This window comes from Muscardinus avellanarius (genome assembly GCF_963383645.1).
Source record: "Muscardinus avellanarius genome assembly, chromosome: 3".
Lineage (NCBI taxonomy): Eukaryota > Metazoa > Chordata > Mammalia > Rodentia > Gliridae > Muscardinus > Muscardinus avellanarius.
The window spans coordinates 96,138,122-96,162,795 of NC_137788.1; the positions used below are offsets into that span (position 1 = coordinate 96,138,122).

The 24,674-nt window shown below is 37.9% G+C and overlaps 1 protein-coding gene across 1 annotated transcript in view; it reads left to right on the forward strand.

Moving 5' to 3' along the window:
* NTNG1 (netrin G1) overlaps positions 1–24,674 on the forward strand; it is a gene marked incomplete at both ends in the record, with an annotated part of 365,829 nt that overhangs the window by 277,350 nt on the left and 63,805 nt on the right. Inside the window, 2 exons of the mRNA XM_080691481.1 lie at positions 10,429–10,455; positions 22,231–22,296. Of these exons, the coding sequence (XP_080547607.1) occupies positions 10,429–10,455; positions 22,231–22,296 (93 nt within the window). The remainder of the gene's footprint in view (positions 1–10,428; positions 10,456–22,230; positions 22,297–24,674) is intronic.

Consider the following 24,674-nt stretch of genomic DNA (forward strand, 5'->3'; position numbering starts at 1 on the left):
TTCCTTGCCTCAGGCAATTACAAGATGCCCCTCCAAAGACACTCATCCAACCGCTCAGGAACATCCCAGATGGGGACCTTGCTGGATGGCACTGGGCTCTGGAGGTCTTATATTCCAGAGAAACTTAAAGTTTCCCTTTAATGGAGTGTGTAGAGATAAGAAAGAAGTGCACAAAATATCGATACACTAAAGTAAAGCCAACCTGTCTAAGTAGTATGCCACATTTCCCTAGCTTTTTGTGACCTAGGCAGAGTAATTACTTTTGTGGTGCTATTTTTATTCTTTGGGCTCTTATTCAAGAACCAGTATGTTTTCATGATCTTTTAAAAAAACATTACATATATATGAAAATCATTTTTCTATTTTTCTTCAAGGCTCATGTAATGTAGAAAAGATAATCTTTCTTCTTCCAATTGATCTTCATTCTACTTTTGATAGACTCTTATTTTGAATAAAACTTGAATTTTATTTTTGTCTTCCATGTAGCTAGCAAGTGAGTCAAACTTCATGCTTAATCAGGGTTCTCTTGATTCCCACTGTCCAGCTCATGAATAAAAGAATTAAGTAACAACCTTTAAACTCTTATCCCTGTAGAACAACACATGACATTTTCTACATATAATGGCTAAAAGCCTAATAACCTCCCTGTAGAAATCATAACTCCATCACAGACAATATATTATCTATACTTCTGCTTCTCAACCTGAATTCTACAACTCTATGCTATAGCCAAATAAGGTTTAGAAAAAGCTATACATTATATTAACTCCAAGATAGTCATATTACCTTATTAAAATCATTTGAGAAGTTCTATAGTAAAGTAACCCAGAATTTCCCAAATTTATTTGTTTTGTGGAACACTTACTAACTTTCTATAGAAGACTTTTTTGGGGATGTGAGGGTCTATACAATTTCTTGCAGCCTAGGCGTAAGAATGTGATGGAGACAGACAAAAAGCCCAGCTTGTTCAGCTCTATTAAATCTTTTCCTTTTTTTCTTACCTACAGAGTCCAATATTCTTCTAAGAAAGAAAATTAAATTGGTCTGACATTGACATTATTTGTTTGTTCAGAAATCCAACTTGAATTGTTACACAATATCTAGGGCTCCTCTGAGTGATGGAAAATAATTTGATGATTGCTCTATTATTTTTTCCAGTATTAAATTTGCATTGACTGATTGCTCTTTTCCCAGGTGTACACATGATGTGTCATCATCCAGAAAATTTCCTAAGTGCTTTCCATATATTAGTCAATTCTATGCTCCACAATATTCTTACCACATACATACTACTATTTTTATTTTACAGACATGAGATCTCATAATAATAGGGGAGGAGCATTGTGGTTAAGGCTTAGACAGCTAGTCGGGCTCAGAGAGGGAGTTTGAATCCAGGTGTGTCCTGAGTTCAAGGACTGTACATTACACTACATTGCTTCTCAGGCTAAAGTTGAGTGGCTTTCTCTATCCCCATTTTGATGCCCGTTTGAACAAGTCAGTCTTCTCCCAACCTATTTTCTTCCTAAAACTATACTTCGTATTTCTCTGCCCCTCAGTATTCCTCTCTCTTCTTCCTTTAAATATTCATGTTCCCCACCCCCACCTCTTTTACAGTTTTCCCTCCTTGCCATTCCAATCTATCCCCCTGGTTTTAGTTCTTAGTAATATTGGTTTAGTAGTAATCAACCAATTGCACTTTCAATCTTTTTAGTGAATCAGGATTAATATTGCCAGCTATCTGCAAAGATCCATATATTAGTCCATTCTATACTCCACAACAGTCTTACAACATAGATAGTCAATAAGCTAGAGGATAAATTCATTCCTTTCCTTCCAAGCACCTTTTTTCTTCACTCTATATTGAAATCTGCTCATTTTCTTTACAATTGCCCCTCAATGCCAACTCTTCAACGAAGCCCACTTAAGCTCTCCTGTGCAAAATCAACCACTGCTCTCTAGGCTTTTGCTAAGATGTATTGTCTTACAAGATTATCTATGGAAAAAATTATGATAATAATAATAATGATAGCTACTATTTTGTAAGGAACATAGGCTTTTGCACTTGGTGAAGCATTTTACGTGCTTTATTGCCTTAAATCCTACAAGATTCCTATTGGGTATGCTCTCTTATTATCTCAGTTTTAAAGATAAGGAAATAGCCGGGTATGGTGGTGCATGCTTGTAATCCCAGCATTTGGGAGACTGAGACAGGAGGATCATGGTTTGATGATGGCTTCAGCTACTTAGTGAGGCCCTTTGCAACTCAGTAAGACCTTGTTTCAAAATAAAGAATAAAAAATGGGGCTAGGGGTGTTGCTCAAAGATAGAATGTTCCACTGGGCATGGTGGCACACACTTGTAATCCCCACGCTTGGGAGGCAGAGACAGGAGGATCACGCAGGTTCGAAGCCAGCCGCGCTGGCTTAAGAGACCCTGTTTTTAAATAAAAATATAAAATAAGACTGGGAGTGTAGCCCAGAGGTAGAAGGGCTTCCAGGAATCCCAGTACCACCAAAAAAAAAAAAAAAAAAAAAAGATAGAATGTTCCTGGGTTCCATCCCCAGTACTACTACTACTACTACTACTACCACTGATAATAATAATAATAATAATAATAATAATAAGGAAATAAAGGCACAGAAAGGTTAAGTAAGTTGTCCTGAGGTCTCATAGCTAATGCATGACAGAGCAAGTTTTAAACTCAGGTTTATCTAACTACAGGAGCTAAAATGCTAGCTTTGTAAAAGCAGGGCTGTTTTATTCTTGCCATTTATAAATGTATGTGGAACTTTTATTTTGATGAATGAACAAGTAATACTAAGAACACTGTAAGGTACATATGAGTACACGGGCCTCCCATCAACCTTTCTGTGTGCTCTGAAAGATAGCCTTTATAGCTCAGCATCTCTAAGCTGTAACACAAGAACCTTCAGTCCCCAACAAAAAGAGATCATCTGAAATCTTAAAGGATTCCAATAAGACAAAGACCCACCGGTCCATGTGGCCCATCCAGCCACTGGACCAACAGTTGCTAAGCCACTGAGCAACACACTGGCTAGCTGGTTTTCCCAGGCCTCCCTAAATGGCATTCATGCCTGTGGGACTTGACCACTGTCAGGCTCTGACCACCAGCTTTTCAGCCCTAGATCCTTAATTAAGCCAGAATGGTAGGTAAAGTTCCTCTTCACAGGGCCCGATGTATATGAACCAAATTTGTTAACCTGTATATAAAACCAGAATACACATTTTTTATGCATAACACTGGTCTGAAGTCCCTTACTTGAAGCTCATCAGACCAGATAGGATTTGGAATGTAATAGTTTTAGGATTTTAGAGTGGGCATGCAGTGTACATACGTTGTAATGGTACTCATGAAAAAATACCGAGCAACCACATTTAATCATACATTTTGATATTTGTGCAGCAAAAATATGATGATTCTCCCCAAGTCAGATAAGGGAAGCCTATGGCTAATAATCTTATAACAGTTCCAGTCCATTTTTACCACCAAATTAGCTCAGCTCACGTTAGGTTGTATTGCAGATATATTTTGAAATAAAATTTTTTCTTTTTGTTTTTACTTTGAGTACTACAGAGATAAGAAATTGGGTCCTACAATAAATTAAATGACAGTATAGGATGAATATATTGGTCATTATGGGCCAAGGTCTAAAACTTGGACCTCTGGGTTCAAAGTTTAGTTTTCTTCTCAATTGACCAAGATGATCTCAGGCAAGTTACTTATAATCTTATGTATTTGTGTTTTCTCTATCTTTATAATCTGCATGACTGTTGACTTCATAGGACTGTTCATAAAATTTAATTACTACATGTAAATATTTAGATAGCCCCAGCAACCTAGTAAGCATATAATGAAGTTAGTTGATAGGATCATTATGTTTTTCCTGAGATACACACATAATCAGCAAATTCTTCTCTTGGAGACAACTATAGAGAGAGGTAAATTGTGGCCAAATGTCTATTTATTCATCCATGGTATGAAATAACTATTGCAGTGTCCAGAATATTCAAGTCCTTATGACCAGTGTATTCTCTTTCCTGTAATTAAGTCTCTGTGCAGAGCCAGATAATAATCAGAAGGTTGCTTGGTGAGCAAAGGATCAGGAAATTTAAATGACTTTGATGTTAATAGCATCCAGCCGAAACATCTTGGCTCATCCATCCTACAGGGTCAGCCTTCTTAAGGCCGACGCAACCCTGAGGGACTGAGGTTTACAGGTTACGGCTCCCTCTTCCCAAGATAGTGCTACAACAGTACCGCCACCACCACAGGTCTCAGAATGCTCCTTCTCTAAGCTTCCAGCTTTTTCTTAACTCATCCTTCCATGCTCCAGGTAAATTAATACAGTGAGCCAGGTTAATGTCCCCTCTGTCAAGTCTGCCGTGCACACTCAGGTCCTGTGGCTGTAAGGTGACGTTAGCTTTCTCTGCTTGGATCATTTATATGATGATGCCACAGCATAATTTTCTGAGGGCAATCTTATTTCCTTCACTTTCAACTTCCTGGGAGACAACTCACCACACCTGCCTTCAGTAGCAATCTGGACCAGGGACTCAAGCTGGAAGGACGTTGGAAGCCATTCCTTTGCAGTACAAAAGAATCTGCAAGATGTTTTCTCACTCCTTTCCTACCTCTTCTTCAACTGGCCTTTTTGGAGTTAGAGCCCCCAATGACTGTGGTCTGGCTGGGAGATCTAGTCACCTACTTGATGGGGTTTTTTCAAACCATCTATCACAGCAGTGGTAATTTTTTCTTTCGGTGTGAAGCATGCTGAATTCTTATCCCTTCTGCTTGCCTCTTGATGAAAAGCCCCTGAACCTTCCATTGATTCTCAAAAGGAGTTATAGCTTTTAGCACTGCATTAATCTGCTTCTGCAGATCAGGGTGTTTATTTTTGAGATCTCCATCATGTTGACTTCCTTAAACTTAATTATATGCCTGTTAGCTATTTGCTCGGTGGGGAAAGGACAATAAAATTAAAAAGAAGGAAAAGAAAATATCACATTATATAATTCTATCAGGTTCTCATCTCCCTAATTGCATCAGTATTCCTTTAAAACAAACATGAAAATAAATGTGGAAGTTGAATAGCTGTAAGAACCTACAAGACAAACACCTTATTATTCTTTTTGCACATGGTTGCATAATGGCCTTTTGAGCTACTTAACATATGTGTATTTCTCCACTGAAGTGACATTTCTTCACTTAGTACTAATCTAAGTAAGTACTTCACTAAGTACTAATCACTTCACTAATGAAGTGACATTTAGCGTTAGTACTAAAATCATGGACTGTGCTTTGCAGAATCTTCCATTAAACTTATGCACACCTGTGCTTTTTTTTTCTTTGGTAGGAGTTTAGCAATGTCTTAGAGACTAGAATTACAAACTCCAATGCTGGATGCGAAGGGTTGGTTTGGACAAGACTCTCACACCTCTGTTTGCCTCTTCTATAAAAATGAAACCCTCTTGGCTCTCAAATTTTTATCATTCTCAGAATTAGCTTATTTAGTCTCTCCTTTCTCTTTTATCTTCCTACCATCTGCCATCTTTACTCAGTACTCTTGAAATTGTTTCAGAGGTGAATTTAAGCTAATGAAGCCTAAATTTCAGATTCTTCACTGGAACCCTTCCCAATAAAAAAGTTCAACTTTGTAACCTCATTATATATTTTAATGGTGCATTCTTTTTCTTAAAGAGAGCCCTCAAATTTGTATACACTACAAGTCCCCCCACCCCAGAATCCATATTTACCCTTGAGTGGTTTAGGGGAAAAAATAGAAATAATGGTATCCAAACAAAATTTCAAAAGAGACCCAAGTAAAGGAACAGAGAAAGAAAAAAGCCCAACATTAAATGCTAGTTTCCCTAGTTGAGCATCAAAGCTGGGCTTAAGCTCTGAGTTTTATGGACTGCAAAGTAGTGAGAAGAATTTGTATATTCTACAACTCTTGCTATCAGAAGGACATCCTGTATTCAAAGACAACAAAAATGTTCATTAATCCCAAACTCAGTATCAATGGAACATTTTATAGGGGAAAAATTATACTGTGATCAAAAACGATGTCTTCACTATGATAGAGACCTTTATGGAAACAAGCAAAAACCTGGTGCTCAAATTAACATTGTGGAACTCTTCTATACAGATATTGTCCCAGGAAGATAGGAGAAACAAAGAAGAGACAAGATTTGGGGCTTGTTCCCTGGATGCTCTTAGGCAAATACAAAAACAATCAGAAATAAGTTGATATCTGGGTGGTAGAGGCTTATATGAAGAGTTAAGAGGTCACAAAGGAGATAGCCCTTAACCCTCATCAGGTATATGGAGAAGGAAGGAAGAAATAACTAAAGGTAAAAATATGCTTTATGTAATAGTTGTCATTTCACAGGGAATGTCTAAAAACTGCCAACACGTGTCTAGACAGTTTTCCCGAGCACAATCTGACTCATTCCTTTCACTATCATCAGGGTCACTGTCGTAAAATGGAATCACATTCGTTGGTTCATTCCTAAGGACTCTAAGGACTTTCCATTTATCATGAAATAAATTGATGCCATTCATTTTCCAGGCCTCCCTGTCTTATATCCTTGAATGTCTGAAGGATTTCTCAGGGTTTATCTGTAGCCTTTTTCTGCCTTTTTGTTTGCTTTGTTTTTTTAAGTGGTGTTTCTCCAAGTTGCTGAGGCTAGCCTTGAACCTGTGATCCTTATGTATCAATCTCTCATTTACTGGAATTACAGGATGGGCCATCACACTAGGCTTATTTTTAGCCTTTTTAATAGATATAATAGGTCTACTCAATTCCATAGGCATATTCAGAAAACCAAAAGCAAGGTTTGGGGACATTATAAAAAGAATGATTAGGAAAAAAATAGCATTTGAAAATAGACAACTAGCGACCTCTTGGTGTACAGATATGTTCATCCTCAAAAATCTTTATTCAAATGAGCAGTTTGAAAATCTTTTCTAAGCAATTCCCATTTTAAGACAGTGGCATAGACAGTGACTCATCTGGCACTACCTCAAAAATTTGGAAGCCAGAAAATGAAGAAGATCTTGAATTTTAAGCATCCTATGTTAGGTAATAACATCTTCATGAGGAAAATAGAATCTCAGAATGGCCTTGTTTGGCACGGTGCACATACTTGGGGTGTACATACTTGGAATGAACGTGCCGCTCCTGAACTGGTATCCTCCAGGGGATGGAAACAGTTCTACATCTTTCTAAAGTCTTTAACTGCAGCAAGTGCTGAACCAAACAGTCCTGAAGCTCTGGGTTCCACTGTGTCTGGCCAAACCCTCTGGAAACTTGACCGTGCATGGTGCATGGACCTCCGACGCCATATAAGTTTGAAAACACAAGAAGTCTCTTTCCTTTGGCTTTTCGATGGGTTATGACGGAGAAGCCGTTCTCTGCAGTGGAGTAGGATTTTTCAATCGTGGGAAAATTTGGAGCTTTTGTATTTGATACTAAAATTATAATGCTACCCTTGTACCTCACCCAATAGGGGATTATATATGTATATTCAGTCCCAAGTCAGTGTCACACTGAAGCAAAGACAGTCTACTGAAGTGCTGGGTCAGGAATCACATTCAGCTTGAAATTCAGTTCACAGGGTAGACTTAAAATATGGAAATGGAAATTTCCTTTTCCAGTTTTGGTTGATCAGAGATCAGTAATTAAACTGAAGCACTAGAAACTCAGAGTATTTAAAATCAAGAAATTTTTAATGTATTTAGTAACTAAAAATAAGATCTTATTCCTTTCAGAGTTTTTTTTTAAAGTCACAGTAAGCCTTTAATCCTCATTCTCTCCTCCCCTCAGACATAGGAAAATAGCTGTAGATTTTATATAATACAAAACTAGAGTTGCACATGGTGGTATATGCCTATAGTCCCAGTATTTGGGAGGCTGAGACTGAAGGATCCCATATTTGAGGAGCCTCAGCAATTTAGTGAGACCCCCAGCATCTTAGATAGACCCTTTTTCAAAGAAAAATCTGAAAAAGGCTGAGGGTGTAGCTGGGAAATAGAATGTCCCTGAGTTCAATTACCAGTGCCAAAAGAAAATGAAACAAAATTTTTTAAAAAAACTGTCTTGGGAGCTGGGCACAGTGACCCATCCCTGTAATCCCAGCCCTTGGGAAGCCTAGAAAGGATGGTCCCAGGTTTGAGGATAGTGTGTGATAATGTAGGGAGACCTTGTTTCAAAATAAAAATTAAAATAGATCAGGGGTGTAACTCAGAAGCCCAGTACACTCCATAATCCCCCCCCCCATACACACACAGATCTAGAAATCTCAGAGCAAATACAGTAATTACTTAAAATGAGCAAAGGGCAGTTGTTTGAAGAAAACTACTAAAATAGAAGTGTAATAATTCTCACAGTTACCACCTGTTACTATAGGCCGATGATGTGGAGAATTTGTGGAGCAATTTATTAACAACTTTTATGTACTGGCTTCATACCACGTGTCAGACCTGTTTATGGAGTCCTTGTTCAATCCTCAAAGCATCCCTATGCAGTAGGTACTACTGGCCTTTTTTACGATGAGTCAACAAGCTGAAAGAAGCCAGGAAAGTTGCTTAAAATCATCCAACTTGGCTGATCTCACTTAACATAATGTTCTCCAGGGCTTTCCATCTTCTTGCAAATGATATAATTTTGTTCTTCTTTATGGCTGAATAGAATTCTATTGTGTGTATTTCCCAAAGTTTTGCTATCCATCTGTTGATGGAGATCTGGGTTGGTTCCATATTTTGGCTATTACAAATTGTGCTGCTATGAACATAGGTATGCATATGTTGCTGTAGTTCTCTGAATTCAACCCCTTTGGAAAGATACCCAGGAGTGGTAGAGCTGGATCATATGGTGGATCTATTCCCACCTTTCTTAGGAATCTCCAAGCACAGAAGGAGAAGGTACATATGTTTCCTCTAATATGCCCAAACTTGGAAACACAGAGGATACCAGTGGGACTCCAGATAATGGAGGGGAAATCTCAGCAAAGTTTGAATGGAAAAATAGGAGAGGAGGAAGGCTGATCTTGATTAATGAGAGTCTAAATCTGAATATGTGTAAAATTATGAATATGACATGGTTAACCTGGACAACCATTGGTGGGAGGGGGAAGGGAAAATGGGGGCGGGGGGAGAGGGCACCAAATATAGTTTAAATGTATACCATCTATGTTCAATAAAAAAATTTGTTTAAAAAAAAATCATCCAACTTGACAAGTAGCAAAGCAAAACCTTCGCTCGTGTCTATCTGACTCCGATCTGATGTTCTCACACACCACCACCCAGGTTTAGTGGTGAGGATGAAAATCTCAGCACTATCCATCATACTATTGCTTGATGAACCAGTATACCAATAATAATCGCCATTGCACCTATGGCTATAGCATGGGGAAGCAATGGTCTGAAAGCTTTTCTTCAGTCAATAGATATAATCTCTACCAGAACCCAGCGAGGTAGGAACCTAAGCCAGCATTCCCGAAGGCATTAACACCGTCCTCAAGGTCACACAGTTGGTGAGTGCAGAAGTCCCGGCCCTCTTCAAATCCAGATGGCCTGGTCTTGAGCCTCTGCTCCTGGCCACAGCACTCTGCTGCTTTGCTAGGAGATTTGATCTGGACACACTAAACTCATGTCTCCATTTATACCAAGTTAGGCCACATCCTGAAATGCCGCCACTACCTTAGCACAATTTGTGAATTAAAGTAAAAGCCTGAAAAATCGATGAAGTCCTTGATCAATATGAACAACCTAATGTATTCCTAAATTATTCTGCTCAATTAAGTTTCTATTACAGAGTTTAGTCCACATATCTGACAAGTAAAAGAGGAATAAAAATGATTATGTGATATTAATCAAATAAAGTGCCAAATGAATTTTCAGCAGCTAACACATGTATCTCATAACACATTTAAAAGGATCTATTGCATATGTGGATATATCTGCATGGGTCTACACAGTACCTATTCAGTACTTGTGACCAGAACCTTGTGAACAGAACAGCTCAGTATCTGTTTTGAACTATATACAAATATTTATTAACATTAAAGGCAAGCCAAGCACAAAATATTTGCCAACATGAGGCTTCTTTGTACCAGTTGCTGAAGATGAACATTAGTGTCCCAAGTCTGATGAACTCAGGCACTCAGGAATAGAAGTAAAATGGTTTCTATGGCTTCATAGATAAATAATGGATGGATGATAGATAGATAGATAGATAGATAGATAGATAGATGATAGATAACATCTATAGTTTTTCCATCTGAATTTTCTAATGGTCTGAATGTTATTGTATCAAGTTGCTAAGATTTGTAATATTAAGTTAAAGATGTCATGTACCAAAAAAAAATTAGCTAACAGCTTTTCTTTACTGTTTTCTTTCTCTACAGGTATCCCCAGTATTTCCAGTATTGGTAGTAAGTAAAACATCACCAAACCAAGTCTAGGCTTAGCTTTTTGCTTTGTTGTTCGGCTCCTTGGATCTATTTTCCCAGTGTCCATTTCTGATGTAAAAGAGCATTTTCTTTGTGAATTGCATTTTTTTGTTGGTTTTATGCACAAACATGGTGAGACCACAGATAGAACAGTTGTTTATGCAGCACTCTCCTGTGGACATGTCGGTGCTATAACTTTCCTAGATACTTTTAATCAATAGAGGCCACGGTGTATAGAGATATATTAATTTGGTAACTGTCGCTCATTTAGCCAAACTATAGTCATACATACCCATACATAGTAGCTAACAAACAAATTGAACTTTTTCTCTGTTACTGGAAAAGCAGAGAACCCCAGGAGAAGGCCATGAGGAGAAAGGGGAAGACGTTTGTTAGCATATTAAACTCGAGGTTTTGTGAAGGCCTGAAAGAGGCAGGTTTATTATCATCCGTCTTTTGGGAGGAATGAAGAAAAAAATAATCAATATGTCCCTCTCTCCTAAAATATCATGATCTACATGAAGAACTTAGGAGTCAAAGAGCCAGAAATTTCTGCAAGAAATCTTTTAGTAAAAATCCAACCAATAGCCAGGCGTGGTGGCGCACGCTTGTAATCCCAGCATTTGGGAGGCTGAGACCTGAGGATCGTGGTTCGCGGACAGCCTCAGCCACTTAGTGAGGCCCTCTGCAACTCAATAAGACCCTGTTTCAAAATAAAGAATAAAAAATAGGACAGGGGGTGTAGCTTGGAGGTAGAATGTTCCTGGGTTCCATCCCCAGACCCGAAAAAACAAAACAAAAAAATCCAACCAATATAACCAGCTAAAGAGAAATCTGCTGTCTTCAACCCTCTGTGTAATACTTCTCTGGCATTGCTACAAAGAACATTATCCTGCTACCATGGGTGACCCAGGCTGCAGCTCTCTTTTCCTACATAAAGCAATGATACTCTAACCTCAAAACTGAAAAGCTCATTATGAATATGTCTAATAACTTTCAAAGCAGAATTTTTTTTATATTTTTTCACGTGTTTTCTTTATCTCTAATGGCTAAAACCTTGAAACAATTGCTAAATAACTGATTGGAACTAAAGGACTGAGGAAGCCTCAATTATGCACTGTAAGTGAGGAGGATTGTCACTGTGGTGTCGCCCCTCAAAGCCTTGTGTCATAAGAGCTGTGCCAGGCAGGATGATCACAGTGTAAATAACAGCAGTTGAAGCATTGCCTTGCCTAACATCAAGCTAAAAAACAATACTTTGATAATTTGGATAAAACAACTTCCCGCTTCTAATAAATGCACAATCAGGTCTTCCAACTTATAAATCAACCTGGCTTACTTAAGCTTGAGAATAGGCCCAAACACTGATTTGTCACCACTAGACGTGTTAAATGCCATGAAAATTTGTAGCTTTGTAGATAGAAGTAGTCTTCACATCCATTTAGATACCACCCTAATGCTACAGCATCTTCTTTGTGATCTTAACAAAATGGTGTATGTGCTGCAAATGCAAATGAAAACCTTCTACTATAATAGTCTAATTTTTCTCCTTTAGTACCTCCCTTGGCATTTGCCTTGCTGTATACATACCCCACAACGTGCTCCTTTCAGGCCTTGACAACTGTATTTGCACGTGCATTTTAGAGCAGAAGAGAACCAAATAGAACCAAGCTGAGACAGATTTTTGAGGCTGCTCTTGTGATATGGCCTGTGAATGCTTCAGAAATGGATGGATGGAAAAGTAGTTCTTTAGTGCTGGGGTGTTTCTGTTCCGAGTGCCAGTTGTGTGTTGCATGGCCTCTCTGACTGTGCTGCTCACTCACATCTCATCCGGCCGCCTCCACCACATCCCCCATCTCTGAGCATCAGCAGCTGTTGACCTTTTACACACTCAGTTGGGAAATTCCAGTTGTGTTTTGCTTCATTATATTTTGAAATCAGTGGTGACCTGAAAGGATGCTTTGCCGGGCCTTTGGAAAATGTATTATTCTTTATAATCAGGAATCTAGGAAAATTTAACTCCTAAACCTAGAACAAAAACCCTCCAAAAGTGGCAGTCAGTACTTGGCCTTCAGTACACCTCTAGCTAGTTAGCTTGGAGTACAGGGGTGTTCTCAGATTTCCAGCAAACAGGATGTAAGAGCTTCCAGGGGTCACTCAACATCACACATGACAAGCTTGCCTGTTGCCTGACTTTTAAGGTAAAAAGATTTATGATAAAAACCATCAAAGATGATTGTATCTTCTAGGCGGCCCTGATGGCATTCCCAACTTCCCTCTTTGCGGGCTTATAAGGTGCCTGCTGTGTGCACTGGTGGATTCTTTTCCTCTGAAAAAGAGCAAGAATTCACATGTAGATAATTCACTGCCCGTTCAAGAGAGTACTGAAGGGAATTATCAAGATTCAATTCAAAGAAGAGGAAGTCGCTTAGATTTTTAACTAAGTTTGAGTGTTTTCCAGGGCTTTTGCCTTTACTCCAAAGAAAGAATCAGTGAACATAATTCCACCAGATATATAGGAAGATAACATTATAACAAATGTAACACCCATGAGACTCTCATCATCAAACTCTATCTCAAGGAAAATAAATGATGTATATTATTTTAATAAATTACTGATATATGTAACCATAAGTTCACATACATATGCTATGTACCCAGTGGCTAAAGGTTGGAATCCCAAGCAGATTTCAGCATAGATCTCAAATTATTAATGCCTGTATTAAGGTTCAAATGCATTAACAGACCAGTCATCCTTTCTGATCATCTGCTAAAGCTAATGTTTAAATAAATTTCCCATTAAGGTCATTTATACCTGCTGTTGTCTACCTTATTAGGATGTAGGTTTTTCAAACATCCCAATGGTTCTTGATTTAAAACTCAGTCATTTTGATGTGCTTGGATCATGGCTAAAAAAAAAAATTACTGGTGATATTGTGAGCAATTAATGAATCCCAAAATATATCTGTAGCCATTTGAGCCTTGTCATCTATGTTTTTGCCTTACATGATGTGGTAGAAATTCATTCAAATTGCAATTTTTTATGCAATGTACTTATAAGTCAACATTCACAATTTTATTCAAGTGAAGATTTGTTGATGCTGGGAATCCAAATTAGTAATTGGCTTGTTGTGAATGTTTTTGGTAATGTGATAAACTAATCGTTACTTTCCAACATATACTATTTGATCCTTAGTCCTGCAAAGAAAATAATTTTTCTAATTACGTTAAACAATATATTATAAATAGCACAATTAGACCGATGACAATTAGCCTAATGTAGAAATAGCTTTGCGTGGATGATTATCACTTCTTCCAAAAGCAAGTGACAGATGAGTCAGAGGTGAAAGGTAGACTATTCATGAAATGAAAGATGGCATTAGAAACTTGGGATTTCAAAGAAGTAACACTGTGTCTTAGAATACCAACAAAAGAAAAGAGAGATGCAGACATTCTGTGACCCTGCATATAGCTTATTTCCTTAAATTACTTTCAAATGACCACCATGATAATTATATAAAGCATTGGCTATTGATGGAGTTGCTTGACTTCCTTCCTCCACCTTCCCACCCCCAACTTATTCAATTTGAAACAACAATTCACTTAAAGGAAATATCTCACTTTTCTGTTTTTTCTTATAATGAGCATTGCCTTCATCACAGAGTTAAAAATTCATCTCTAATTTGATTTAATTGGCAGGACTATTAAACAAGGGAAGTGCTACCTGCAGGGATCCATCAGCCTGTTGAGAAAGCCCAGAGATGTTTTCATACTTGAAAACATTTGATGCCAGTTGGAGACCTTGTAAAAGTTGTTTTCCATACAGCATCCAAATATTTTTGTGCAGTGCCGATTTATTATAGAAACCTGGATCGTGAAGAAAATAACAAGGTTAATCATTTCCCCACCCAAGGGTTATTAATAATCGTGTTTGTGCTGTCCAGAGAGCTGCAGTGTATATTTGTTTCTTTTTTTTCCTCTTTGCTTTAATACTTCTAAATCCCCCAAATAAAAGTTTCATTTGAATTGCCCTTTAACTAATTAGGTTTTATATAATGAGGAAAAAATGTTATCAGACTAGTGTAGCAATATGGCAAATTGCATGGTGTGCTACATTAATTTTGAACTGTTTGCTGATGTTCTAGAAGAAAAGCAAAAGTCCCAGGTGAAATGCCTTTGGGAATGGTATGTCCTGTACACAGTATCCTCATCTCAGATCCATTTCATATTTGTGTAACTAGCATTTCACATTCATAAAACCTTTGTAGTTATACTAAGATTGAATGAACATTAGGACGTAGCTGCCTTTTTAATCCTGAAGAACAAATAAAATATTCCAGTGGAGTGGGGAGAGGGAATCTCCTCTTTAAAAAAAAAAAAACAGAGAGATTTACCAATCTTTATTGACAATTGCCCATCTTAAGCAAACTGACTCTCATGCATTAACTTTTTCCAGGCAAACAGAGACTGCCAAGACACTTTTTAAGTGTGAGCTAATATCTCACTTTGCTAGTTGTCTTTGTGGTAAAATTTCTAGTTTAAACAAAGATGTGTCAATTTTTCCAACAGGTCCTATAATGAAACTTCAGATATGTTATTTGTGAATTTCCCCCTGTAGTGGCTATTACAATTATATATTTGCTTGGAATTGTAGGGAGATGGACTCACATGTCTATAGAATTCTGTTTCACAGGTAGTGAATCTGAGGCTCGAAAGGGCCAAGTGACTTGCCCAGTCTAATAGAGCTGGCAATGTTTATCTGACTTCCAAAGCCACACACACCATTATAGCAAGTGAAAAAGATTAGAAAAGAAAAAAATGTCTAGATTTATTGATCCCTACCTCAGACTCTTCCTAATCCACTATCCTGCATCTTAGAAGATCTGTTGGTCCCTGAATTGATCCACTCTGGGCAGGGAACCATAGAGTCTTGAAGGGAAAAAAAAAAGTTTATTTTCTGATAACTCACTAAGTTGTCAATAGGAGAACTTATCAGCATGGTGTCTAAGGATAGAGGATAGGGAACTGTGACCCTTACCTCCAATAGTACTATGTCCTTCCTGTACTACCAAATATTCCCTAATATACTGAGGAAGAGGAAGACATGAAGTAGTTTGTGAAATTACCCACACAAATTGTGAAATATGTTTACACATGTTCTGTGACAGTAAATCCATTATTTTCCATGTTGAAAGAGCTGCCTATAGCAAAACAAAATTCTAGGTACCCTATCAAAGGTATATCTACCACTATCACATTAAACTGGTCTTCCCTACCAGGTTAATGATGCTATGTTTCTAAAAGTAGGCTGCTAGCTGTAGAGAAGGTAGGATTACCTCCAAGGCTCCGGGGATGTTTCCTGTGGAGTTTCAAGGGTTTCTGTAGATTACTTTTGAGGCATCAGTAACACTATTTCAGGATTCCCCTGGGAGCAATAGCAGTGATTGTATAAACCCAAAGGGACTCTATAATTCTTTTTACCTCCACCTGATATTCTTCTCAGAAGGCTGTGTAAGGAGAATGTTCAAAGAAGGCTTACAAACATCCTCTTGACAGTGGCTTTTCATAGCACAGTGGCACTGTTTCTCAAAGGGGGCCATATTTTTAGAATTGAAAACAATGACAAAAACTATAGAAACATTAGTGTTATTAGGAAACTTAACAAGCAATTCGCCCAACTGCATCATTTTACAGATAAAGCAATTATGGCTTCAGTTAATTGTCTAAAGCATCTGGATAGTAGCCAAGGCAGAAATCCGGTGCAGTGTCCACTTCCCAAACACGATGTGTTGCATTCTACCCTGACATTAGAATTCACCTTTTTGTTTATTTAAATCACAATGAGATAGCACATAGTAAGCTATTTTTAGAAAAAACAATCAACAGTGAGCATTCCCTTTGATAAGAAAGTGCGGTCACATTTATCTCCGCCTTTAAAGGCAACCCACAAAGTGAACTGAAAGCTGCCTCCTAGTCATGCTCAGCAAATGTCCTGCAGGATAGAAGATAACAATATTCTAAAGCAACCCTACCTCTAAGGGTCTCTTAATATAAATAAAATGTCTTTAGGGTTCTGCTTTAAGCTCTTGTTTCAGGTTGGCCCACTCTAGCTTCAGAACTAGATGGTCAGGTTGAGCAGTTCCAACCCAGTTCTCCTCAGTTTACAGAGCAGAGAGCTTTCCTTGAGGTGCAGAGCAGAGGATTAAAAAAAAAAAAAAAAAAAAAAAAAAAAAAAACTTTCCTCCAGACCCTCCTTTTTATAGTGGAAATCTCAACATTTCTATCACAAAAATAGATTTTAAATGCCACAACTAAATTATTATAAGAAATTTTTCTGAAGAGTTCTTAACAAATAAAAAGAAATCAGAAAAATGACATATTTGATTCACATTCTTAGCTAATGTGCTTCCAACCTGAAAGAAACTTGGAAATAAGCATTTTCCTATTGTTAAAGGTTAAAAATCAAATATTTCATGCAGCTTTGAAAATGGTTTCTATCGCCTTTTCAACAATAGTATTAATTAATATAAGCTCCAGACCTGGATTATTCCCTGTAGGAAGGTGTATCTTATGTGAACTTTCTTATGTATCAGAATCACTTGCTTTGGGAACAATTAAAATTGCAAAATAAATAAATAAGTAGAGGAAGCACATAATTTTCCCTACTGCAAGTCAGTATGAACTATTTATACTTCCGTAATCTGATTTTTATTATGACAGTAACCACAAATAGAATAAGAACTAACATTTATGGAATGCTCAGTACAATGTCAAGCAAATTATTCATTCAGTTTTCATGACAACCGGTAACAAGCAGGGTCATTATCTCCACCTGAGATTCTCCTCATAAGGCCCTGGAAGAAGGCTCTTCAATGAGGCTCATGAACATTCTCTCATGCAGTGGCATCTCATAGCATGGTGACGAACTGCTTCTCCCACTCTACCAGTGAGAAAGCTTAGGCACAGAGGAATTAAGGAACCCATCCAAGTGGTAGAACTGGGATTTGGAGCTCAGCTCTGTTTACATGCACCATATCTTAAACACCCCAGCGTAGATTTTCTCCAGGCTTCCTATCGATATAACTTGAAAATTCAAAAATATAACAATAGAATAAAACAACTGGTGGGCCTTTTGGACATTTTGGTTATTTTTAATCTTTATTTTATTTTATTTATTTTTTAATTTTTATTTATTTACTTATTTATTTGGTGCTACTGCTACACTCCCAGACTGATTTTTATGTTTTTATTTGGAAACAGGGTTTCTTAAGCCAGCGAGGCTGGCTTTGAACCTACACAATCCTCCCGTCTCCACCTCCCAAGCATGGGGATTACTAGCATGCACCACAACGCCCAGCTCCATTTTGCTTATTTTTTAAAGACGACAATTGTGGGGTATGTGACGGTAGACTTCCTACCTCATCCATAAGCAGTCTTTTTTTTTTTTTTTTTCCTTCAGTACTGGGGATTAAACGCAGGGACATTCTAACTCCAGGCTACACCCCAGCCCTATTTTTTATTCTTTATTTTGAAATGGGGTCTCACTAGACTGTGGAGGGCCTCACTAAGTTTCTGATGCTGGCCGCAAATCTGTGATCCTCCTGTCTCAGCCTCCCGAGTATCGGGATTATAAGTGTGAGCCACCACGCCTGGCTAGGCATAGTCTTTGAAGTCTAGACAAGACAAATTTAGTCCATTTTCCCATATGAGGCCAGAATCCTTACAAAACTTGGCATAGCCATAAAGGCTCTCCCTGAGTGATTAACCATCTACAGATATGTAGTGACCCATCCCCTCGCCCCAACAACACTTTCTCAACCTGTTTATTTCACATGAGGGTGGAAAGGTCCGTAGCAATAATCTCCCCATCGCACGGGAAACTCTTCATCTGGGTCATCCCAACAGGCTTCATCTTTCTAGGAACTTCCGTGAACTAGTATGATGCTGCTAGGCCTGGAGGAAACCATTGGACTGCTATAACTTAGCGAAAAGAAATCTTGGAGATAAGAAAACCAGAAGGAGCTCCTAAGTGGTAGAACTGGGACCATACTCCTCATCTTGTGACACACAGTGCTATTTGCCCTGTAACAAAGTACTCTTCTGAGACCTTCACATTGACCCAGAGATTTCCCCTAGTCCAGTTGTGGAGAAAATGAAATTAATAAATTTGTACCAGTTCACCCAAAGGGGCAATGCAAATACTTTTGATGTATTATAATTTTTTTTTCCTATTTGCAATTTATAACTACTTAAAACAAAGCCAATGGCTAAGAATTCTCAGAGGCTGCATGTTATGCAAAAAATTTTTCATTGGCTTGGATATGATAATATTGAATTTGTCTCAATTATACCATTCATATAGCCTCCAATGTGCCTAATTTACGTCTGGGAATTAAATGTTTGTTAGTAATAGTTGTTGAATATTTACTTCATGCCAAGATCTTAGAGCAACAAAAGTAACCAGAGAGTAATAGGCTAATTTTGTTTTCTTACTCGGACCTGCAATTACAAAACAAATTTTTTTTTAATTTAAGATGAGATATTAAGTTAAAAATCTCATAATGGACAAATATTAAAATGTATATAGGCAGTAACATGCTATAGGAGTTTAGGGGTCACAAATCACGATATCCAGCTTTTTAGTACAACATTTTTCCTCCCAGGGAAGTAGAAAATTTGTCCAAGGGAGAAGTATATAAATTAGGTCTGAATTTCCACATGATAGCCACTAGTGGTTCTTTGTTTACATTTTTTAAAGGCTAAGCATTCTAAATATTAAAAGTTATTTGAAAAAAATTCTAATTATATTCTCAGTCATAAACAAGGGCTCCCCTGCCCAAGAAACTATCTTAGTTACATAATACATAAGAAACTTATATTCTTGATAGGGAATAGGTTGCAACTGAGGTGTCTAACTTAAAAATTCCATACAGGCCAATTAGTCTTAACAATTCAAAAGTAGAATGAATTACATTAAATTTTTTTTGGGGGGGTGGTACTGGGGTTTCTGGAAACCCTTCTACCTCTGGGCTATACTCCCAGACCTATTTTTATACTTTTTTATTTGGAAGCAGGGTCTCTTAAACCAGCACGGCTGGCTTCGAACCTGTGCGATCATCCTATCTCTGTCTCCCAAGCGCAGGGATTACAAGTGTGCGCCACCACCCCTGGCCTACATTAACTTTTTTTAATTAAAAAAAGAATACTGTTAAACTGGAACTTCAGTGTCCTGGTGGGAAAAATCACAAAGCACCCAGAAAAAAGACTATACTAAAATATAGGAATAAAAATATTTAGTTTGTTGGGATATGGAATAAAGTTTCATTTAGAAAGTTAATCTTTGGAGCTAACCTCTAAACTATTATAGAATTACTGTCTACTAAATTTCTTAGCAAAGTTTATAAACAATGTAATAAGTTATGACTGTCTTTTCATGAAGACCAGCAAGTCAGTAAGTACTTACCATTAAACTCATAATTATTACTCCTACTTATGATTTGTATCTGCCTCTATTTCAGAAAAGATGTTGAGAAAACTGATGCTACTACTATGAATAAACATTTCTACATGAAATCATCTTAATGATATGAAATCTTTTTAAATAAACAATTTAAAGGGATTAAATTGATTCTCTCAAAATATAAAGGTATAGTTTCTCAAATCTGATCACAGATCAATTAGACTTGTTCTTAACTCAATATCTACCCACCATTAAAATGCTCAAGTGAAGCTGGGCGTGGTGGCGCATGCTTGTAATCCCAGCATTTGGGAGGCTGACACTGGAGGATCGCGGTTCACGGACAGCCTCAGCTACTAAGTGAGGCCCTCTGCAACTCAATGAGACCCTGTTTCAAAATAAAGGATAAAAAATAGGGCAGGGGGTGTAGCTCAGAGGTCGAATGCCCCTGGGTTCCATCCCCAGACTCACAAAAAAAAATGTTTTTTTCATTCTTAACTGTTGATTCATATAGCAACATTGGTATTAAGATTTTCTTTGCATTTGTGTATACATGCATTAGAACAGAGCAAAACAGAAAAGCAGCTATGTTAGATCTGTGAGCTCAGCTTTCCTCACAAAGAATTTTTTAAATGGAGTCATAGTGAAAGTCCATGTCTGGCAAGATGTTATTTGCTGTAATCTAATGACGAAGGAAATAATCTGATAATATCTGTTTACAGAAGCCCAGCCACTTGATATCAATTTCTCAATTATCAGATATTTACAGAGGCCCTCTTCAAAGATGCTCCTTTCTTCAAAGATATCCAATCTAATTATGGAAGCAAGAACTAGACCTAGGAAATTTTAACTAGCAATGTTAAAACTCATGCCTGTCCACACATCAGTGAGAAATCAGGAGCGCCAACAGTAACATGCTGGAGAATCAAGGGGGCAAGAGCTGGCCTTGTGGACTTGGGTGGCCCTGAAGGATGATATGCGAGATGTGGTTTTGAGCTGAACTTAGCGAGTGATAGGCTTTGAATCATGAAATATCCTCTTTAACAACCATGCCCTTTGTACTTTAACAAAAATAGTTTTAAAACATCAAATTCTAGCCAGCTACGGTGGTGCACTCCCGTAATCCTAGTACTTGGGAGTCTGAGACAGGACAATCACAGGTTCCAGGATAGCCTCAGCAATTTAAGGAGACCTTCAGCAACTTAGTGAGACCTTGTTTCAAAATAAAAAGGACTGAGGGTGTAGTTTGGAGGTAGAATACCTCTGGGTTCGATCCCTAGTACCAGGAAGGAAAGAAGAAAAAAGAAAGAAGAAAGAAGAAAGGAAGGAAGGAAGGAAGGGGAAAGGAAAAAAGAAAAAGGGCTGGAGTTGTAGCTTGGAGGTAGAATACCCCTGGGTTCAATCCCCAGTACTAAAAACATAATAAATGTTTAAAAAAAAAGTTCTGAAGGTATAGTTCAGAGATAGAATACCCCTAAATTTAGTCCCCAGTACCAAAAACCCAAAAATGAAAACAAAACAAGACAAAACAAAAAACAAATCCTAATCCTGGGTGTTTGGGTTTTTGTTTTGTTTTGTTTTGGCTTCTGTAGTTAGATTTTTATTTTTTATTAGACAGGAATATTACCAGTTTCTTAAATATTGCTTTTAATTATTTTTGGATTGGAACTAAGAACTCTAGAAACCTATTTTGAGGTAAAAGCATCAGAAAAAGCCTATCCCCATGCACAGAGACCTTAGGTATGACTAGAAACACCTTGGACTATTTTTAAGCCAGAACCACCGATAGTCCCTCTTCCCTTCTCTGAGAAACTGCATATAGAAACCTAGGAAATAGATCCACTTCATTTCAGAGATAATGGCTCACACTTAAAACATACCCCCAAGAATCTCTCTTGAAGGACTAACGCAGCCAGTTCATATCGGTAAATATAAATGGAATCCTCAAGTGAGAAATTATTCCTTTAGCCTTATCTTCTAGTTTCAGGCACCAGCCTTACATATGGGTTCGGATGGCTGCAGTCCCTATTCGGTTATGTGTGTAAGAACACTCTACCTCATTTCAAAGTAAATGTATAGCTTTGTTAGGGAAGTGGCTATATTTCTAATGTCCATTCAATGTTTTGGGACTCATCGGTTGCTTGCTCTTGTTTGGTGCGGGAGTCGTGTTGGTTTAAGTGCATCACAGCCAAGTTAAAAAGCCAATGTGTGGTTTGTGTCTTTGTCCATATATTTTCTGTTTGAACCAAATGACATTATAGCTGAAAATAACATTCCCTGATTTTTCCTGATGCACGCAGATCCTCCAAAGTTTAATAGCATATGGCCGAATATTTCTTCCCTTGAGGTTTCTAACCCAAAACAAGGTAGGAGCATGTAAAATTCCTACTGATGTAAAATCCCACGTGGTTGTGGGGGAAAAAAAACCCATATACCACTTTTAACGCTAAATAAGAACATTAGTGTGGATGCCGTGTCTTTGAAATAATTTCATAATTCAGATCATCTTTTAATAAGAAGGTTGTCCCAGAAATAGTAGAGTGAAGTATGAAAAGGGAAAAAAACAAGATGTAAAGATAGAAGCCCTTTACCAAGTTTACACTGGATGTCAGACAGTCCCAAGACGAGCCGAGATTTCTGTCAACATCACAGTGTGGAATAGGAATATGTCTTAAAAAAAAACTTGTGAGGCACAGGCATCTTTCCACTGTCTCCCTTTCGTTTGTCTTAAGTAACCAACTGGTACCTCAGTTGTATTGAGGCTCTGGGTGAATAGATAAAGAGCAAGTGGCGCCCAGAGGACCCTGTTTTTCACTGCGCTCCATGCATACTTGTAAGAAAGTGTTCTCTCTCTCTCTCTCTCTCTCTCTCTCTCTCTCTCTCTCTCTCTCTCTCTCTCTCTCTCTCTCCCTCCCTCCCTCCCTCCCTCTCTATCTCTATCTCTATCTCTATCTCCTTCTCTCTCCTTCTCTCTCTCCCCTCTCTCCTGCTCTCTTTTCTCTCCTTCTCTGTCTCCTTCTCTCTCCTCTCCCCTACTTTCTCCTCTCTCTCCTTTTACTCCTCCTCTCTTTCTCTCTCCTCTCTCCTCTCTCCCACTCTCTCTCCTTTCACTCCTTCTCTCTCACACACACACATGCACGCACACATGTATGCACGCACACGCGCGTGCGCGTGCACACACACACACACACACACACACACACACACACACACGTACATCATCTTTGTTGGAACTTTTCCCTATATCAATTAACATTCATGTCTGCCAGCACTAAGAACAACCTATTTTCTGTCTGTCATTATAGCGGTAATTCTTTTCTGACTTCTACCATAGGAAGGAAGGAAGGAAGGAAGGAAGGAAGGAAGGAAGGAAGGAAGGAAGGAAGGATAGTATGATTCAGAAAGAAAGGGAACTTTAAAAAACTGGACAATAAACCTCATAAGCTGCAGGGAAATGTTAAATTCCCATTACCATATAGCATGTATGTGTATATACATATATATGTGTACATATATACATATTTGTGTGTAAGTAGGAGTTTATTTTATTATAAAACTGTATCATTTTGCCTTTTTCTTCTCTAAAAAAAAAAGAAAAAGATAAATAAGAACCAAGGCATGCCTTTGCCTTCTACTTTCCTTAGTTATATACAGGATGTTCTTTTTCAACTCTAATGAATACAGATGGAGGAGGAGATGAGCAAAAGGAGAAACCAGGAAATGGCTGCTAAGCCAAACAAAATATATCAGCCATTTGTTGAGAAGTCAAATTGGAAAGGCTGAATTTTCAGGCCTTGGTCAGAGTGATGAAATCGAAACTGTCCTAGATACATATATTACTAGCAAATAGAATTATCTTGATCATCTGCTCCAAATGAGGTTTTATTTTTCAAGTTTCTACCCTCATATGTGGAAGAAATACACATCAAGCTCACCCCCATTAGTATAATTATGTGAGCATTCGGGGAGGTTTAGTGGCTTTATTCTTTGGCAAGTTCCACAAGAGATTCTTCTGTGAAATGCTGCTCAGTGAATTTCATAGCACCACAGATTTTACAAGACAAAACCTAAGACCAAACACTTCTCCACAATGTCTTTGGAGTTCAATGAGATGACTCGTTGTTTGAAACCCTGAAGTAGACCCATGTTGTTATTTTACTCTGTTTCCTGTGACAGAAAGCTTTCCAAAATACCACTAGTTATTGCCAGTTGCTTTTTTGTAGAATATGGATAATGAGTTCATCAAATGAACCGATTTAAGAAGCAGCACTGTTGAATACAGTGCTTGAACTTGAGGTTTTAATGAAAAGCACACTGTTCACCAGAGGCCAGGTCCAGGGTATTCTGTCAACATCTGTAGAGAACATCAACTCTGATTATGATTTTAGTATTTTTACAAGCAACTCTTGGATACTTTGAAAAGACATGGCAGGCAAACTCAAAGAGAGAACCCTGATATTAGCAAACCGAGATCATTACTGAGTTAATAAACGCTGAGAAAAGTACAATTTTGAAAGGGACTCCTGTTCACAAGGTGACTCTGAGACCAATGAGGCCCACGTGTTGCTGAATGGTTGACTATTGTGACTGTTCTGTGATGTCTAATCAGTTCAACAGAAGAAATGTTCTAGCTGGTTTATATGTAGAAAATCTCCCAGTGACAGGACAGAATGACTTGGTAAACTGAGGCCATAATGTCACTAATTTACTCAACAAAATAGCTATTTGAAAAGAGGGACAGTTG